At 46.9% G+C, this 19,706-nt stretch overlaps 1 protein-coding gene across 3 annotated transcripts in view; it reads left to right on the forward strand.

The window, feature by feature from the left end:
* The window catches only part of Snx29 (sorting nexin 29), a 420,267-nt gene that overhangs the window by 63,271 nt on the left and 337,290 nt on the right, over positions 1-19,706 (forward strand). For all 3 annotated transcript variants that reach the window (XM_075942055.1, XM_075942056.1, XM_075942057.1), the window contains 6 exons: positions 1,632-1,702; positions 2,785-3,033; positions 5,660-6,032; positions 12,040-12,170; positions 17,725-17,800; positions 19,189-19,271. In XM_075942055.1, coding sequence (XP_075798170.1) covers positions 1,632-1,702; positions 2,785-3,033; positions 5,660-6,032; positions 12,040-12,170; positions 17,725-17,800; positions 19,189-19,271 — 983 coding nt within the window. The remainder of the gene's footprint in view (positions 1-1,631; positions 1,703-2,784; positions 3,034-5,659; positions 6,033-12,039; positions 12,171-17,724; positions 17,801-19,188; positions 19,272-19,706) is intronic.

The raw sequence follows: 19,706 nt of genomic DNA on the forward strand, positions 1-19,706 counted from the left end.
GTGATTCTGTGGGTATTCTTAAAAATGGTCTAGGGTAAGCCGAGTGGTGGTGGTGCATGTCTTTAATCCCAGCAGGAGGCAGAGGCAGGCAGGCTCTTTGTGAGTTTGAGACCAGCCTGGTCTATAAGAGCTAGTTCCAGGACAGGTTCCAAAAGCTACAGAGAAACTTTGTCTTGAAAAACAAAACAAAAAGAAACAAAACAAAATGCTCTAGGGTCATTAAAATGGCTTTCAGTGGGTAAAAGCTCTTGCTAAGCACACAGGCATGGACCCCTGAGTTCAGCCCCCAGATTCCATGAATCCTATGCTGAAAGGAGAGGGAACTGACTCCTGAAAATTGTTTATGGACCTCTACCTGTGTGCCTGAATTCACACATGTCCTGCATACACAATAAAACAAAGAAGAAAAAGATAATTAAAACAAGAGTAACCATAATCCATATAGGAAGAGTTAGCACAGTGGTGCATGTCCCAGTGATAAAGAGGCAGAGGCAGGCAGTCCCTGGGGAGTCACTGGCCAGCCAGTCTATCCCCCTTGGTGATCTCCAGGACAGTGAGAGACCCTGTCTCCAAAAAGGTGAATGGATCCTGAGGAATTTATACTGGAGGATGTTCTCCATATGCAAGCACATTCATGGGCACACACACTCACACTCAAGGTTCATCTACATGTATGAAAGCTAGTTCAGATGTTCTCCATATACAAGCACATTCATGGGCACACACACTCACACTCAAGGTTCATCTACATGTATGAAAGCTAGTTCAGATTTTCAAATGATTCCAATTTGTGGTGGAATTGGGTACAGTCAAAATGCCAGCTTGACAAGGTGGTTTGTCATCGTCCCATTTCCCCCCTTGTAGTCTTGTAGTCGGTCACATCAGCAGCTGGTTTTTCACATCTCTTGCTGAACTGCAGGCCACTCAGTTCTGAATTGATGTTATTGAAACTGCACTTAGAATTCTGTCACCTGGCACTGTTGACTCTGGTGGTTTATTGCTTAAGAGTCATATAGAGTGCTTGGAAATTGGACTTGGGAGACCTGCTTTTAGGCCCCGCTGTATCATTGATTGGCTAGATTGCCTTGTCTACCCGCAGCCTTCACTGAGCCTCCCCAGCTGCTACTGAAATCCATGGGGACCTTTTACCCTCCCAGCCCTTTCCTTGGCTAACTTGGAGTTTGGGTTTGTAGCCTAGCAATTTTTATAAGTGGATGCCCTGCTTGATGGAGCCCTGTAGCTCTGTAATTGCTTCTGAGATCATCTCTTCTTGTATTAGCCAATCAGGTAAACCCTGTTAGTGAGCCTGGACTTCCTTTCTCCGGGTTACATTGTTGAGTGGAGTCCATTCCTCTGTCCTCTTCAGCTCTGCTTCTTTATAAATATGTTTGCATATGTCTATTTCAGTCCTCTAAAGCTCATGGTCTCAGGGGACCAAGAAGGAAGTTGTAGGATCTGTGCATTCAAACCTTTGTTTCTAGTGAGAAGCTTCAGAGTGGAGAGGAACAAAATTCCCTCTGGGTGACCAGCCAGGCCTGGTGTTTTCTGAGCCATCAATGGCATCATTAGCCAGTGTGTGAATGCCAAGAACTGCCTTTCTCTAAGAGTTTCCCCTTCTCTTTGCCTTGCAGCACGTTCTATGAAGACTGGTCTTTTGTGATGGATGAAGAAAGGTCCAGCATGCTCCCTACCATGGCAGCTGGTAAGCCTGGTTGAGGCAAGGGTGCTGAGCCCCAAGAAGTTTGGTGAACAGAGAGGCTCTGGGGTGCATTTATTGCCCAAGCATTCTGTGATGTTCTGTGTCCCCATGATTAGAAGTGTACTGTTGGCTTCTTAAGTTGGGGCTGTTTATCTAGAATTTGATCCCCATGCAGATGAGGCATGAGATTGAAGGTCTGGCTTGTGACCTGCCAGGTGAGCCCTGAAGGGACTGGATGGGGCTTTGACTCCTGGTTCTGCTGCATGTCAGTTGAATCCTATCACTCTGTTCCTCTTCTTTCCTCCTCTGTGAGGTGAGAATGCTCTTCAATTTTCTTTTTAGGGCTTCAAGAGAGCTATAGAACAGAAAAGGCCATGTATGTGGCTTATCAGCATGGAGCAAGGCCCTGGATCGATGTGTTGTGGCTTGAGAAATCCTTTGCTGCTCGACTGTCCCTTCAAGGGTGATCAGTGTGATAGCTTGTCTTTCTTCCAAATTCTTTGTTTCTACATACTTTTTCTTCTAAAACCTGACATTAAGTCTACATATCGAGGGTCATGTTAGTTTCATCTAGGGACGAGAAAGTCAGGCATTGGCCATGCTTTTCTTTATAGGCCATAGGATGCTGGTGTCACTCTTGGATAAAGCAATTGTAATGGCGTTCTTGGAACGCACTGAGCTCTTGAAGTTTCAGTAGGTGAAATCTTTAGTGCTCACAATCCCAAGAGGGTTACTGTTGTTGCCATTGTGCAGGCAAAGAAACTAGAGCTCAGGGAGGTGGCAAGTTGCTTGACCAGGGTTTCTGTTTTGTGGCTCAGGCCAGGCAGCCTCTCTCCAGAACTTCTTCCATGGTCTTCTCCTGGGTGGTTCCTGTTTCTATTTGTCTTTTGACACCCAGGAATGGAATGTGGAATGACCGTTCATATGAACTTCTATCTGCCAATGCCAGTTTCAGATGGTTTTATAGATGCTGAAGATGAGATTTGTCCTCTTATGTCCCTTTAGACGGTCTCCTTGCTGATGTTGGAGGTGTGACTGCATGACAGCAAGCACTGTAACCTCCTCCTCCCCCTCCTTTTTGGCAGGTCTGAACTCCATACTCTTTGCAATTAACATTGACAACAAGGATTTGAATGGGCAGAGCAAATTTGCTCCCACTGTCTCTGACCTCTTAAAGGAGTCAACACAGAATGTGACGTCTTTGTTGAAGGAGTCCACGCAGGGCATGAGCAGCCTTCTCAGGGAGATCACAGCATCCTCTGCTGTCTCTATTCTCATCAAGCCGGATCAGGAGACTGACCCTCTGCCTGTCATCTCCAAGAACGTCAATGTTGGTGAGCCAGAAGGGGCCCGCGAGGTGGCGTAGGAGGGACAGTGAGAAGGAAATGAGAGTAGGGCTGAGAGGAACCCACCTGATGGTTGTTACTCTCCTCCGGGGAGCACAGTCTCCTGGTGTTTGCTTTTGTCTTCGTTCCCTGTGAGAGGGACCCAACAGGAAGGGTAGGAAGCCAGGTGGGTCTTCTTCCAGCACTTACTTCTCCTCCTCCTCATGTTTTGTGCTCAGCCGTGAGTTGAGACTCTGCTAGCACCTGATTAATCTTCTTGGGGATGGGCAGGGGTGATATTTAAAAACAAATGACATAACTTATTGTTCTTGTATATGGGATGAGAGCATGGGCTGCTTCAGAGAGAACGCTTTTGGGCTTGCCTGTATGGGAGGATGCGATTTAAGTAGTGCCTGAGGTAAGAGGGTAGCTCTGAGCTTTGACTATGGGCAGGCAAGGGGAACTGGTTCAGTTAAGATAGGTTTGCCAGAAGCTGATGATACCCGTAGAGCATTTGGAGTTGTTAGTAGTTGCTATATAGCAGAAACCAAAACCTGGGGGGTTAAATCCTGATCCGCGTCTTTCCCAAATCCCTTAAGGCAGTAATCATGGCCATCACTTTAAAATTAAAAAAAAATTAAATTATTTTTCTAGTGAAAATTATACACACTAGGCAAGTGCTCTGCCAGCTATGTCCCCAGCTTTTCTTACTTTTTGTTTTCGAGACAAGGTCTTATTGTATATGTTGTTAAGGGTGGCTGTGAACTGACTCTGCAGCCCGTGTTGGTTTTGAACTTGGGTCTTCCTGTCTTAGCCCCTGAACCACTGGGCCCCACTTTTAGAATTCTGTTTTGTCTGCCTGTCTATTTCTGTTTGTCTGTCTGTCTTTGTGTATGTGTGTTTATTTGTGCATTTCGTTTGCACATGTATGTAAGTGCAAAGGTCAGAGGTTATTGTGGGGTATCTTCCTCTAAGGCTGTACCCCTTGATTTTGTTTTGAGTCAGAATCTCTGAGCTGAACCCAGAGCTCACCAGTTGTCTAGACTGGCTGGCGCTAAGCTCCAGGGATCAGCCTGTCTCTGCCCTCCCAGGGCTGGAGCTGTTGCTGGTGTACACCACTGTGTACTGGGGTCCAAACTCAAGTCCTTCTGCTTGTGCAGTGGGAACTTTACCTACTGAGCCAGCTCCCTAGGCCTCCCCTCAGAACTTTTCTTCTTAGCCTTTCTTAAAAAGAGTGTTTCATTTATTCTGTGACAATTTCATACTTGTATGCACTGTGTTGTGATCATGTCTGCCTCCCACCCTCCCCTAACCTTTTTTCTTCCCACCTTCATTTCCTCTTTGTATATAAAATCTCTCTGCTGCTCTCGAAGCATGGGTGTGGGCTATCCACTGGAGCGCAAGCAACTTAGCAGCACAGCCCCCTGAAGAAAATGCACACTCCCTTCCCTAGCAGCCATCGACTGTCAGTAGCTCCTCAGATAGGGTAAGGCCTCTTGACCCCCTCCTCCACCACGATGGCGTGTTGACTGGCTTAGTCCTCTGCAGTAATCACTGCTCTTGTGAGCTCATTACTACAACAGCCGAATCATGTCCAGCAGACATCCTCTTATAGCACTCCTCCCTGCCTTCTGGAGCTGACGTTAGTTCTGCCTCCTTTTTCATGATGTACGCTAAGCCTTGTGGGGCGGGGTGGGTTTGATCAAGATGTCTCATAGGGATGAGTGCTCACACTGGCCTATTCTCAGTACTTTGACCAGTTATGAGTCTCTGCATTGAATGCTGCCCAGTACAAAAAGAAACTGCTCTGACCAAAGTTGCGAGAATCACTAACCTCTGGGTATAAACAGAAGTATTTAGAGGAATATTTGATATGAGTGTTAGCAAAACAACAGTAATAGGTTCTGCCTGTAGTACCTCTGTCCTCCCCAGTGTTTGCTGTTCTTCCGGAGGACCTGAGTGTGGTCTCTAGCATCCACGTCTCACAGCTGCCTATAATTCCAGCAGCAAAGGATCTGCGCATATTTTACACACACACACACACACACACACACACACACACACACACACACACACACCAGGCAGACACACACCTACGTTTAAAAACAGTTTTTAAAAAACCTACAAAATGCCCAGCAGTAGATGACAGCTGTAAACAAACTCAGTGGTATTTTGGGGAGTTTTTGATCTCATAATGCTTTGTCTGGGCTTTTTTTTTTTAATCTTACAGGTCTTTTGCTGCTTATATATTAAGGTTTCTGATTTTGTATCTTTGTGTGCAAATGTGTGTGTCTGCGTTTGTGTGCGTTTCTTGTGCTTTTTCTGTTTGTTTCTTTGTTTTGTTTTATTCTGGTTTGTCTTAATTTTATTGTTAGATGCCTGTTTGTCTTCTGATAAGAGAGAAAGAAAGACAGGGTGTGGATCTGAGTGAGTGGGGAGGTGGGGAGGATCTGGGAGGGAGCTAGGGGAAACTACATTCAGAGTATATTGTATGAAAAAAAATCTATTTCAAAAAACCTCATAACCCGAAAGCCCCAACACAGTTTATTCTTGGTGTGATAATAGACTTTGCTGCCCCCATGGGAGCATAGCTTGGCCTTCCTTCTGTCTACTACCACAGCTTTTCCTTTGCCAGATGCCAGATCTAAGAGGGAGAGGAGGAGGAGGAAGAAGGTGACCAACATTGTCTCTTTTGATGATGATGATGAGGAGCAGAGCCTTGGGAACACTTTAAAAAAGATGCCTGGAACTACAGAAAGCTCGGAGGAGAACTCCGACCGCTCCTCCATCAATGTCACATCAACCTTTGAAAGCCCCTTTGGGCCAAACTCCAATGGGAGCCAGAGCAGCAGTTCCTGGAAAATGGATGCTGCGTCTTTGAATGGGGAGCTGGGCTTCCATAAGCTTGATGTGAAGAGCATCGATGATGATGTGGATGAAAACGAGGAGGATGTGTGCAGGAACCCAGCAGGAAGGAGGCACACAGGCCACTCAGAGTCGCCAGACAAGTAAGTCCCACCGGAGCTCATGGTGAGGGAGTTATGCCAGGCATTTCCTAGGAAGTGAGTGAAATGAGTGAGTTTTGGCCTGGAGCGATGGCTCAGTGGGTAAATCTTGCCATGCAAGCCTGACGACCTGAGTGCCAATCCCCAGCATCCCAGATGGGTGCGGCAGAGCAGGCACCCGTTATTCCCGTGCTCCCAATGGGAGGTGGAAGGTGGAGGCTTTACACCAGACAGCCTGGAATACATAGCAGGGAAAACAAGAACTCCTACCTCAAACATGGTAGAAGGACAGGATGGAGATGTGAGCTTGAACTCTGGCCTCTGTAGGCACCAGGAACCATGCTTGGGATGCACATGCGCACAGGCTGGCCTGAGTCTCCTCAAGTGCTGAGATTTGATATGCGTCACCATGCTTTTCCTTTTCTTCCTTTCTCCTGATTTGGAGAATTGGCACGTAGGGGTGTGAGATGTGTGATTAGTTTGAATCCATAGGTAGACATCGGCAGCAGAAGAGTTGCAGTCCAAGCCCAGGGGCAGTTTGCTAGCAGAATTCCTTTTTATTTTTTTGTGGCAAGGTTGTGTGTTTTGTATTGCAGCCTCTGCTCTTTGGCTGAGGCCCACCTATTCCAACAGGATAATCTGTTTAACTAAAAATCCACTGATGTAAATGTTAATCTTCAAAAAATACCCTCACAGCAACTTCTAGCATAATGTTTGACCAAGTGTCTGACAGAGTTGCCCAGTCCACTTGGTGCATACGGTTAATCATTGAAACCGCCTTCAGTTCTGTGAGGGCTTGAGAATACCACTGCATTGTGTGGCTCTGCGGGTGAGTGTGTGTGAGTCGATGCCCCAAACCCAGACATTTTTCTTCCTACTTCTGGTGCCATGTAGAGCAGCTTGGAGAGGAGGCCAGCTTGTAAGCCAGGGCCATTGTGATGTGTAAAAGGCACACAGCAGTGCTGGGTGACCTTGGGAGCCTGGGCCTCCAAGGGCCATGGACAGCCTCTCCCTGGTATCCAGGGGCATCTTGATTGAAGAGTCTACAGAGCTAACTGGGGAGGAGCTGAGCAGTGATGAGTGGCTTATTGAGTAATACTTGGCTTTTGATTTAAGCTCGTAGTCACAGGAGAGGTCTAGAGTCTGCACACAGCAGTCCTGTGGGGGAGTGAGGTCAGGCCAGGAGGCTCATCTGGGCTTGCTGCTGCTTCTGGCAGCAAAGTCTGATGCTCTCTTGTTTTTAGGATGATCTGGTGGCCCAAATTTGGGCTTACTCTGTTTACTGGTAATTTAAACAATTCTTTGGTGCCTGATCCCTCTTTATCCAGATTCCGTCACAAACATTGGCTTTGTTTTCTGTTTTCCTTCAGAATAGGCAATCACTTTATTATGGAAAGGAGTTTTTCAACCATCTTATTTGTGCTCTGACCAGTAAGGAAGTGAGTTTGGAGAGTGTTGGGGTAGCTCAAGAGAGTCACAAGTTACACGCTCATCTCGTGACTAGGCACCCTGCTCCTCACACACCTCCTACTTGTCTGTGAGCAGTGAGCCACAGCTCATCCACCCAGGGCTTACAAGGTTCAGGCTGGCTCCATGGGCTCCCACCCCCCATCCCGGGCCCAAACAGGCACGTGCACAGTCAGGCAGGAAGACTGCACGGGGCTGCTGATAGCCAGGGCAGAAGATGGCTAATAAACTCTCTAGACCTGGGTGCAGAGTCTGCCCGAGGACATTGTCTCAACTCAGGAAGAGCTGAGCAGAAAGATTCCAAAGCCCTTGTTCAGGGAAGCAGAACACCTGGTCTGACCTGACTGCGCACCAGGAGCTAACCTCCAGGGGTGGGTGGGGAGGGCTGAGGGTGGGGGTGGGGTTGTCTTTATGGGTGCAGAGCATAGAGTCCTAACACTATTTTGTTGTTTGAGTGGGACTTATTTGTTTGTTTGTTTGTTTGTTTGTTTTTTTGAGACAGGGTTTCGCTGTGGCTTTGGAGCCTGTCCTGGATCTAGCTCTGTAGACCAGGCTGGTCTCAAACTCACAGAGATCCGCCTGCCTCTGCCTCCCGAGTGCTGGGATTAAAGCCGGGTGCCATTTTTTGTTGAAGATAGCCTTTTGGGCAGTTTTCATTTTTTTAAAAATATTTATTTATTTATTATGTATACAATATTCTGTCTGTGTGTATGCCTGCAGACCAGAAGATGGCACCAGACCCCATTATAGATGGTTGTGAGCCACCATGTGGTTTCTGGGAATTGAACTCAGGACCTTTGGAAGAGCAGACAATGGTTAGGGTTAGGGTTAGGGTTAGGGTTAACCCTAGCCATCTCTCCAGCCCCCTCATTTGTTTGTTTTTGTAGCCCTGATGCTTGTCTGTGTTTTTAGAATGCAGATATTCTCTGTTTGCTGGAAACTTAACCCTTTCTTTGATGCCTGATTCCCTTGGCTCTGTGTTGGCCTCTGAGGATGCCCTTGCACCGGGTTGTGTTTGGGATGATATGGCCACAGTTTTGTCTTTCTCTTTAGTTTTCACATTGTTTATGTTTTAAACAAATATTTTGTTTTAATGATAAGCGATATTTTCTGTTATTTTAAAGTCAATCTTAATTTTTTTTTTACGTGTGTGTGTGTATGAAGCTAATTTATATAGTCAGTTCTCTCCTTTCATCATATGGATCCTGGGGATAAAGTTGGGTTACCAGGCTTGACAGCAAGCTGAGCCACCTAGCTGGCTTTTTAAAGTCATTCTTGATGCCATGTTTTGAGGCCTGTGGCTTCAGGAGTTAGCTGAGACAGTGGACCTTTGGGGCACTTTCTCTTGGGTTTGAAGTCTTAAACCTTTGTGAGTCTGGCTTTACCTTGCCTCACACAGGTCAGTGGGAAATAGTAAGAATTGTCTTTGAAACAAGTGGAAAATTCCACGTGCCCAGAGAGGTAGTAGAATGGTTGGGGACAGGATTTGTTAATCCCACCAGGTGAGGATAACCACTACCACAAATTTTGAGTCAAATTTAAAGCAAGCGTTATTAAATACTGGCCAGGGTGATGGACACTGGGCAGGTTCATAATTGGGATTCCCAGAGAACGGCTATCAATTGCAAAACTCATGAGGCTCCGTGCTTCTTGCCTTCATCCAACTGGGGGCAAGCATACTTATACTTCCTGCCTATGTACCTCCTGCCTACTTGGCGCAACCAACCTTGTTTACAAAAGGAAAACCTTTGTGGTTTGTTCTCTTACATAAACAACATCCCTCAGCATTCCAGGAAGTTACCTGTCCTTAGGCAAGTGGAGCTTACAGGTCAGAGGCATTTGTGTTTTATAAATCTCTCAGGCACCGAAGTGTAACCGTAAAGTGCATAGCTTTAGCCAGTGCTGCTGCCTGCTCTAAGAATGTGCCACTCCCTCGGTCACCATTGTATAAACCGAGCACATAACCACTCCATGGCATGGTTAAGGGAAAGGTCATTATTAAAAATGAGTGATGGGCCCGGCAGTGGTGGCGCACGCCTTTAATCCCAGCACTCGTGAGGCAGAGGCAGGCAGATCTTTGTGAGTTCGAGACCAGCCTAGTCTACAAGAGCTAGTTCCAGGACAGGCTCCAAAATCACAGAGAAACCCTGTCTTGAAAAACCAAAAAAAAAAAAAAAAATGTGTGAGAGAGGACAGTCAGAGGCATCTGCAAGAGTCTTGAGCAGAGAGAGAAAGTAGATTGATCATGGCCAGAGCTATCTGAGAGAGGGGAGAATAGTAAGGGATAAAGAATAGAAGAAACACAGTGAGAGAAGCAGGAGAGGGAGTCAGAATGATGAGTAGCTGAAAAGGCTGGGCAGGGGGAGGCAGCTAGGGTGCTAGCATCGACTTTGGAATGCTAAGAGGCACTATAGGTCTGCATTAATTGGATGGAGAACCATAGGTCCCTTTCTTGGAGGTGAGGGAAGTGGTTCCTTTTGGTAGAATGGCCTCACAAGTTCCTGAGGAATGCTGGCTTTTGTCTAACTGCCAAATGTTCTCCTACAGTCCAGGTTGAACTGGGCCTAGACTCAATTTTGGACAAGTCAGTTGGCCTGCCCTTTTAGGGAACACCTGACAGCCACCCATTGCATCAGAGCCCCAAGAGGGTGGTTCTAATAGCCTAGAGGCACAACTCTGTTTACCTAACACTTGAGGGTCAGTGGCCACAAGGTCCAGGGCAGGAACTGTCCCTCTCTTATTCCACCCTGTGCTAGCCACAGAAGGAAAACAGTTCATTGGTAAGATGCTGTGAGGACTGTTCCCTGGGTTTCTTACCCAGTGATCACCCCAGCTAGGTTTGGTTAGTGCATTTTAAAGATTTATAAAGAAACAGCCACCTAGAAGTGTGTGCCACAGTCTAAAATGTTTACTGAGAAGATGTCTCATCCTGTGCCCTAAAGTAAAGAGTAGAGGCAGGAGACTGGACACCATTGTGGTTTGTTTTGGAAGGCCTCAGTCTTTGCGCTGTTGAGAATGACCAGTGACCTTGGACAGGAGATGCTGTTGTGAGACAGGGTCTCACAGTCTAGCTCAAGTTGGCTTTGAGTTCATTCCACCCTCTTGCCTATGCCTCATGAGCTTGGGATTACAGGTGTTAGCCACCATGCTTGTGATCAGGGTCTCTCTCTGTGCCACTGCAGACGAAATCTGGCGCTTAGTACATGCAAGCACTGCACCATGGAACAATGTGACTGTGAAACAGGGACCTTGTCATGTGGCCCTGGCTGGGCAGCCTCTCACCAGGCCTGCTAAGTTACATGATTTGGGGCTTGGGAAACAGATGGCTTATTGATTAAGAGCACTGGCTGCTCCTCCAGAGGACCAGCTTCACAGCTATGAGAGAACTCAGTAAAGCCACCATGGACTACCCCATGGGTAGAAAGAAAAGTTGGGGAAATTCAGGATTGCTATGGTTATCGCTTGGGGTATACAGAATAGCAAAAGGCTGGGAAAGCTTCACCAGTCTCTGAAGAGACTGGGAGGGAGCCTGGGCCAGGGTATGCTTTAATAGGAAACTAGATGCCCCATTGCCTGTAGGGACAGAGAAGGGAAGTAGTGACTTCCTGACAAACAGAAACTGACTTCACAAGGTTCCAAGGAATACTGTTTAGGGTGCTTTTGCTTAACTCAGAGTCCGGCCTGAGCTGAACCAGACTGTCACTTTAGGGACCCACTTTGGACGTAACAGCAGCCATCTGTGACTCTGTTCCTGGAGGATCTGGTGTCTACTAGCCTCTGTGGGTACTGCATGCATGTGGTACATAGAGATACACACAGGGAAAAAAACCCATACACATAAATCTTTAAAAATTAAAAATTTTAATTATATAATGAGACTTTTCTTTTTCTCCTCCCTTTCCTTACTTGATGTAGTAGGTGTGATTTTGATCTGTTGAGTCTCTTTTTGTTCTAATGTAGTGCATAGTAATGATTGTGTGAAGAAGGCCAAGGTAATCTCATCTATATGTACAGAGTTCTAAACCAGCTAGCTCTGTCTCTCAAACAAGTTAAAAACCAAAAACTCTTGGACAAAAATACACACCCTTCATTCTCAACTAAATCAAGTCAAAGCAAGAATCCAAGCTGGTGGTGTGTTGAGCTATACAAACACAGCACAGCGGCCTTGACCTCCCAAGTGTTGGGTCATAGGTGTTTCCCTCTACAATTCTCCCTTTTCTAAAAGGGTCTTCCTCCTCAGCTTTCCTGCCTGCTCCACACTTCAGAACTGAGCCTCCATCTTCTTGTAGGATGTTGTGATTGATGTCTGTGTCCTCTTCCAGACTATAAGCCCTGTGAGAGCATCACAGCCGTTTTCTGGCTCTTTACCCCTTGCTGAGCACAGGAAGCTCTGGTAAAAGAGCACATGAGGGGTCTGACTGGGCTCTGTGGTGCTGACTCCCAGCCCGTGGCTTATTCTGTTTTTGCCCAATCTAGACCTTGGAACTTGAAGAGTTGTGATAAGTCTAAGACCCTGTCATGCAGCTACATTTTTTCTCTTTAGACCACTGGATGGGAATGCCTGCCTTCCCCAGGTGCATGGCTGGGCCCCACTGCAGGTGCTCCATGGAGATGCTGATGCCGACACTGACGTCCTCTTCCCTGTCAGTGGAGTGGGCTCTTATGTTGCAACAGGTGAGTGCTTCCTGTCCTCTCTTCTCCAGTAAGAGATTTTGCTACAAGGACCAGATGGGGATTTTCAGTTGTCTGTACAGGTAGGAATGGAATCTAAGAGATCTGGGGCTCAGGGCAAGCACAGCTTGTGGACACTCAGAAGTAAGTAGTAGCTTAAGGGGTCTCCTATAGAACTGGGTGTTTACAGATACTCCGGCTGAGAGCTCCAGGGTGAAGTGGTTGGCAAGACCCTAAGGGGACTCACATGCTTGCCCCAACAGTTTGTTGCTCAACTTGGCCACATTAAAAGTTAACAACAAATAGTGACCATTATTTTGCACTTGGGAGATGCGAGACGGCACCTGGATCCTGTAAAGGCTCCTATGCATTTTTCTCCTTTCTCTGCTGTGTCTACATTGGCACTGCCTATTGGTGACGGTTTAGAGATGGTCAGCTTATCTGAGGGCATTTCTCAGCTCACTGAAGCATGTGGCCTTCTAACCCTGCATTCCCATTGGGTCTGACATCCTTTAGATTCTTTATCCTCACTTTTAGCTTTTGGAGTCGCTTGTTAAGTTGAGGAGTGTATTGACTCGTTTTCTATTGCTGTGATAAAACACCATGAAAAGGAGCTTATGGAAGAAAGAGTTTGTTTTGACTTTTGGTTCGGAGGGGTAAGAGCCCATCATGGTGGGAGGCATGGCAGCAGGCATGATGACCACCAAAGAAGGAAGTGGAGAGCTCATGTCATCATCCTGAGCAAAGAATGGAGAGAACGATCTGGTAATGGGTAAGGCTTTACATTCTCAAAGCCTGCCCAGTGCTGTACTTCCTTCAGCAAGGCTATACTCCCCATAGCCTCTCCAAACAGCACCACCACCGAGGATCACGTATTAAATATTTGCACCTCTGGGTGCTAGGTCTCATTCAGACAAGTACAAGGACTGACTGCCACATACTACTGTGGTCTGATATGGTAGACTTTGGAGTCCTCTGGGAAGGCAGCTTTATTCTTGGCAGTCAAGATGCTGTGGTAGTTGACAGGTGGCTGCATCGGGTCACATGGCATGTGGGGTGCAGGGTGTTCTTTATTCAGCATTTAGCTTTTCTGCTGAGTATATGGTTTTAGGCCATGGGATCGGAAGGGAAATCCCACCTGAGGTTTTATGTTCAGGGAGGAGACAGAGGGCATCTTTATTTGTGGCAGCACTGAGGATTGAGCCAAGGCCTTGAGCATGCTATACATGTGCCCTACCACTAAACTATATCCTTATTATTTTTTATTTTTATTTTACTTTATTTTTTTTCTAGATAGTGTTTCTCTGTGTAGCCTTGGTTGTCCTGGAACTTGCTCTGTAGACCAGGCTGGCCTTGAACTCACAGAGATCTGCCTGCCACTGCCTCCCGAGTGTTGGGACTAAACGCGTATACCACCACTGGCTGGTATTTTTTTTTTGTAGCTTTTAATTAAATTTTTTTTCCTAAGATAGAGTTTCACTGTGTAGATCTAGTTGGCCCAGAGCTTACCATGTAGATGGGCTAGCTTCAAACTCTCAGAGATGTCTCTGTCTCTGCCTCCTGAATGCTGGGATTAAAGGAATACGTCAGTAGCCTTTAAAATTCTTTTCAATTTTGTGTGTGTATGTGTGTGCCTACATGAGTGCATATATGTTATGTGTCCATGGTGGCCAGAAGAGGGCATTGGATCCCCTGGCACTGGAGTTACAGGTGACTTTACCTACTCAGTGATCTTGACAACCCAGTAGTTTTTTATTTTGGACAGTGTTTCACTCTGGCCACTCATGTTGGCTTTTACCAGCTATCTTCCTGCACAAGCCTCCCAAGTAGCTAGGGTTCTGACTTGTACTAACGGCCGTAGCCCAGGCTGTCTTTTCATCCATAACCTGTGTAAAGGAGAAATGTATAGAATGTGAATGCTTTCTGAATGCTGCCACATCCCATGTGTCTGACTGTCACTTCTTGCCAGGGCTGTGTGGTGCGATTTTTTTTGTTTTTTTGCTTTTTTGGGAGGCTTGCCACCCAGCTCCCAAATAAATAAATAAATATTAAATAAATCACACATTATTATTTATTATTATTATTATTTATTCTTGCTTATAAATACCCGGCCTTAACTTGTTTTGTTTCTAGCCAGCTTTTCTTAAATTATCCCATCTACCTTTTGCCTCTGGGCTTTTCCGTTTCTCTATTTCTATATGCCTTTCTTTATTTCTTTCTCTGTGTCTTACTGTGTGGCTGGGTGGCTGGCCCTGGCGTCCTCCTTCTCAATAAGTCTGCACCTTTTCCTTTTGTCCCTGTTTGTGCCTGTTCTTTTACTATCAGAGCAGCTATGGAGAACACAGTCAGACTGCATCATTCCTGTGCTCCAAACCTCTGCCAGCACTTGGGGTACAGTTTGCTGTCATTGCTGTAACCGTTAAGTGCCCAGCACTGGTAACCTACTTCCTCCCACTTGCTGCTCCCCTATCCCTGTTGGCCTGCTCTGCTTCTCACTTGCTCCTCCCACTTTCTGCACCCTGCATGCGTCCCTCAGGTTGTAGCTCAGATGGTCTTGTTATGTAGCCTTCCCTGGCTGGTCTGGAACTTATTATATGGGACCAGGCTGGCTTTAACTTGTGGCAATCCTCCTACCTCTGCCTCCTGAGTTCTGGACTAGAACACGTAACTTTCTTGATAAATAGCATTTTTTAAATAAAATTTTCAACACATATCTTTTTTGCACTACCCCTTTCTCAGAAAGGTCAGGCTTCATGTCCCACACTGTGTCCCCTTGTAGAGCTGACCTCACTTCTCTGACCTCAGTGACTAGAACAGTTCCTATTCTGTGAGGTTCATAAGTACAAGACCATGCCAGTCTTCCATCATGACCCTGACCTTGACATTGGCCACTACTGAGCCCTTGGTTGGGGTACTGAGAGAACCCTTACTGAATGGATGAGCAGATGGCGGAGAGATGCTGCAGGGCAAAAATACATAGTGTTGTGAGATTGATACCCATACAGAAGACACAGGACAGACAGAGGTGCCTAGGCAGGAGAGCCAGGAAATGAGAGGACAAATGTACTTCAGCTCACTTTGTGAGCTTGCATGCTGAAGTTAGGAAGACTTAACTCAGTGCCAGGCTTCACTTACTAGGTGAACCTTTTAAGTCAGTGAAGTCCTTGAGTCTGTTTCATCTGTGAAGTTGGTGTAGCCTAGTGGTAGAGCATTGCTCAGCGTTCATGTTCTAGTCCTACCACCGCACACATGATAAAGATGGAAGTAGCTGTTGTTTCAGAGAAGGCCCAGAGGATGACACTGCTCATGCTTGTGTGCCTGTGTGTCTGGCCCACCACAGTGCAAACTCATATATGTGCCAGCCACACAGAGGGGCTGGTGTGTGGTCAGTTATGCTAAGTCAGTGCTGCATCTGGAATGTGGGCTGGGTGTCAGTGGCCTTTTTTCCAGCCATGCATTTCCATTCATTTTGTGTGGTGTTGGAGCCTTGGCTTTGCTTTGTGTATGGACTGACAATCATGGCTGAATTTCAGCAGTGTGGATGACTGAACTGAGGTCTCCCACTGAAGGGTCCTTAGAAAATGCCAAGCCTTCTAACCAGAATTGTGCTGTGGTACGATTAATAAAAACCCAGAGACAGACATTGGTGTCTGTCAGAAAAACAAAACAGCCAGCCACAGGCTCTGACCTCTACTTCAGTCTGAAATGGTGATCCTGCCTCCTGAATCCTCAGAATGAGACTGTGTGTGAGAGCTGCCTCCTCCTGTCTTATATTCCTCTCTAGTGCTGGGATTAAAGGCGCACACCACTACTGTCCAGTTTCTATGGCAAACTAGTATGGTTGGGATTAAAAGTGTGTGTCACCACTGTCTGTAAGGCTGACCAGTGGGTGGGGCTGTTTTATTCTCCGAACTTTAGGCAAGCTTTATCTATTAAAATACAAATGAAATATTACTACAATGTGCCATTGCACATGAGCCAAGTGAGGGATAATTCAGGTCATACTGGAGATTTTGGATATTATGTTTGTCAGCTTCCTGTTACTGTTACTGTAACAGAATACTTGGGACAATCAACTTATAGGGAGGAAAGGAATATTTTGACTCACAAGTTCAGTGATTTCAATCCATGTTCAGTTTGCTCCATTGTTTTGGGCTTGCAGTGAGGCATCATGGTTAGGAATGAAAGGTGGAGGAAGCTGCTCACCTCATGCTGACCAGGAAAAGCAGAGATCTGGAAAGGGCCTGGGCATCTGATTTCCCAGTGAACCAGGTCCTTCTCTTAAAGTCCCATTGCCTCTCAGTATCATGAACTGGCGATTAAGCTGCAGGCCTTTGCAGGACATGTAATGGCAGCAGATCCACCTGGCCCTGTGGTAGCCCACAGGGCTGGTGTCCCTAAGCTGTCAGCACAGTCAAAAGTTCAGGTGGCTGCTGGGCCTGGGGAAGTGTCAGCAGACATTTCTGATAGCCAGAAGTGTGGAACCAGGATTTAGGGCTGAGATCTCAGCCATAGGAGAGAGTTTGAGAGTTGTCCTCTTGAGAGGTAAGAGTATAAACTATAGAGTGTAGACTGCAGGGTTCCAAAAGGGGCAGGGGTCAAAGAAGTCCTGGTAGCTCACATATGTGATCCCAGCACTCAGGTGGTCACTAGAACTGTTACAGGTTGAGGCCAGCCTGAGCTACATAGTGAGTGCCAGGCCAGCTCAGGCCGCAGTGAAATCCTGTCTCAAAACAACAACAATGTAAAATTTAATTATGTTACATAATTGTGAACGTGCACATGCTTGTAATCCCAACAGTCTGAGGCTGAGGCAGGAAAGCTTGAGTTAGAGGCCGTAAGGAGACATAAGACTTGCTGAGCTGAAGGCGAGGAGCAGGGACTCTGCAGTAACCACGCTTTAACCACACCACTAGGGAGCAAGGAGGAGTCCTGGGATGGAAACCAGGCTTGCCGTGCTCTTGGGCTGCTGGAAACAGTTGGGGGTGAGTGGAATGTGCAGTCCCTAAAGCCTGGCAGAAGCAGAAGCAGAGGCCCAGAGGCCTGACTCTGAAGTCAGAATGAACAAGAGTTCCCTTGAGTGACGCTGTGCAGCCCCGGGTTTGCAGATCTGCTTCGTTTGCCTGGAAGGAGGCCCGAGCAACAGCTAATACGTCTGCGATCATTAACGTCCTTTTCCTGTTTGCTTTAGAGATTTGTGGACTCACTTTTTGGAAATGCCTTTCCCAAATACTTAGTGGCTTTTGTGGAAAGCTGCAGACTTTACCAGTGGTGAGACCCTGCTGCCCTCTAGTGTCCACTACAAGCAGGAGCAATTTGTTTAATAAAAAACCAGATTCTGTCTTGGGCTCCAGATGTGGATTTTGAGAAAAAAAGTCATATATATGTAGCTACTAGTGCCAAGCCTTAACTTGCCCGAGCAAATGAAATGGGTAGTAGAAAACTCCAGTGTGTACGTGGAGAGAGTTGAAAATCAGTTGATGGAGCAGCTGAGCACATGGTCAGGAGAAAATGGAGTTAATGTCAAGCCTCACCTTCTTGGCATGGTTTCTCACAGATGCCCCTGTGGGAAGCCTGGAGAATGGGGCAGGACCAGAGGACCATCTACTCCCAGAGCCCGGCCTTCGGTACAGGTCAGTGTCAGGACCGTGACATGCTGTTTATATTTGCATTTATTCTCATTTAAAGAGAGGTGGGGTTTTTGATCCTACTGCACGTACTGGCTTTGTGGGAGCCTAGGCAGTTTGGATGCTCACCTTACTAGACCTGGATGGAGGTGGGTGGTCCTTGGACTTCCCACAGGGCAGGGAGCCCCGATTGCTCTTTGGGCTGACGAGGGAGGGGGACTTGTTTGGGGGAGGGGGAGGGAAATGGGAGGCGGTGGCGGGGAAGAGACAGAAATCTTTAATAAATAAATAAATTAAAAAAAAAGAGAGAGGTGGGGCCTGTTGGGATGGAAGGCCAAGGCCTGACCTCATGTTGGTACTCGTTTGTGCAGTTGTCAGGGTCATAGATGGCCATTTCACACAGATAAACTGTTCTGTGACCTAGTGTCATAGGCAGGAGGCACTCAGTGGTGGAGTGCTTGCACAGTGTGCAAAGAGCCCAGGATTCCACCCCCAGGAGAGGCGGCGGCCACCCCGCCTCGTCTGCACTCTGCCTCCTCTCCGCCTCTGCTGCCACACTGTATCCCTTCTCAGCCCTCTTAGTTAGAGCTCATTAGTAGTTGGTAATGGTGTCTGTCAGCCCTGGTATTACAGGATATTTAGGTTATGGGGAAAGGTGTCATAGCTGTCAAGTATTCAGGTTACTGCCTTGCAGCTTGTAAGTGTAGAAAGCTTATCCCTTCCATGTTAAGAACAGCAGCAGCAACAACAACAAAAAACAAATCAAAACAAAAATACCAGCCAGCCAACCAACTAAAAGCCCAGACAGAAAGCTAAGGGGCCCAGTGTCACTGTTGTTTACAGAGGGGACATAGCCACCGAGGTCTCCTAACATCACCATCATCTGTTACTCTTATTACCTCCTTCATGATTTTTTTTTAAATATTTATTTATTTATTAAGCATACAATGTACCTGCTGGCAAGGAAGGCACCAGGTCTCATTACAGATGGTTGTGACCACCATGTGGTTGCTGGGAATTGAACTCGGGACCTCTGGAAGAGCAGTCAGTGCTCTTACCCTCAGAGCCATCTCTCCAGCCCCCCCTTCATGATTTTAATTAGGTGTATTGAAGTTATCCATCTGTATGACCAACTTAGCCTCAAGGTCAGGGGTCCTGACTGTCCCATACTTGGCTTGTTGTCTTGTTACTCAGAACAGACAGGATTCTAAAAATGACATGCTGGGGTTTCCGGTAAACTCCAGGCTCACCTGCAGTAAGGAGGAGTGGCTGACTCGGGGCAGCTGCTTTCTGTCTTTCCAGTAGATTCCCAGGGACGTTCACCTGTGAGTGTTGCAAGCACTGAACTTGTGTATTTGGCCGAGTATAACATCCTTCTGTCTGCTTTCTCTCAGTGTGGAAGCCAATTCTCCAGGCCGAGGAAGCCCTCTGAGTAGCTTGTTACCATCTGCCTCAATGCCCGAGTCCATGACAGTTCGTAAGTACTTTGTGAGTCTGGCGTGTATGCCAGCAGTGTCTCTGTGCTTATGCCTATACCCCTGTGGGCTTGGCTAGCGGGTGTGAAGGTGGTGAGTGTGTGCCTGCTGTGTACTGTCGGATCCTGTGGCCAGCTTGAGGTGCATGGGGGTGTGTCTGCTAATGGATGGAAGGTACCTCCTCTGCCTTGTGGTTTCCAAACTGCCTCCTGTATGTAGCCAGCTGCAACTCTGCTAGCTGAGTTTCCCTGTGACTCTGATGAACTAGTCGAATGACCAGATGGTGCAAACCATGTCCAGCTCTACCTTCCGGAAGAAGCCTTAGAGACTCAGTGAAGAAGGGTGGGTATGAATGGTTTTATATCGCACACACACAAGTCAACAATTGTTCAACAAGGCAGACTCTCTATGACTAGGTCAGCAGGTTGAGGGTGGGG

The sequence above is a fragment of the Microtus pennsylvanicus genome, chromosome 11, assembly GCF_037038515.1.
Source record: "Microtus pennsylvanicus isolate mMicPen1 chromosome 11, mMicPen1.hap1, whole genome shotgun sequence".
NCBI lineage: Eukaryota > Metazoa > Chordata > Mammalia > Rodentia > Cricetidae > Microtus > Microtus pennsylvanicus.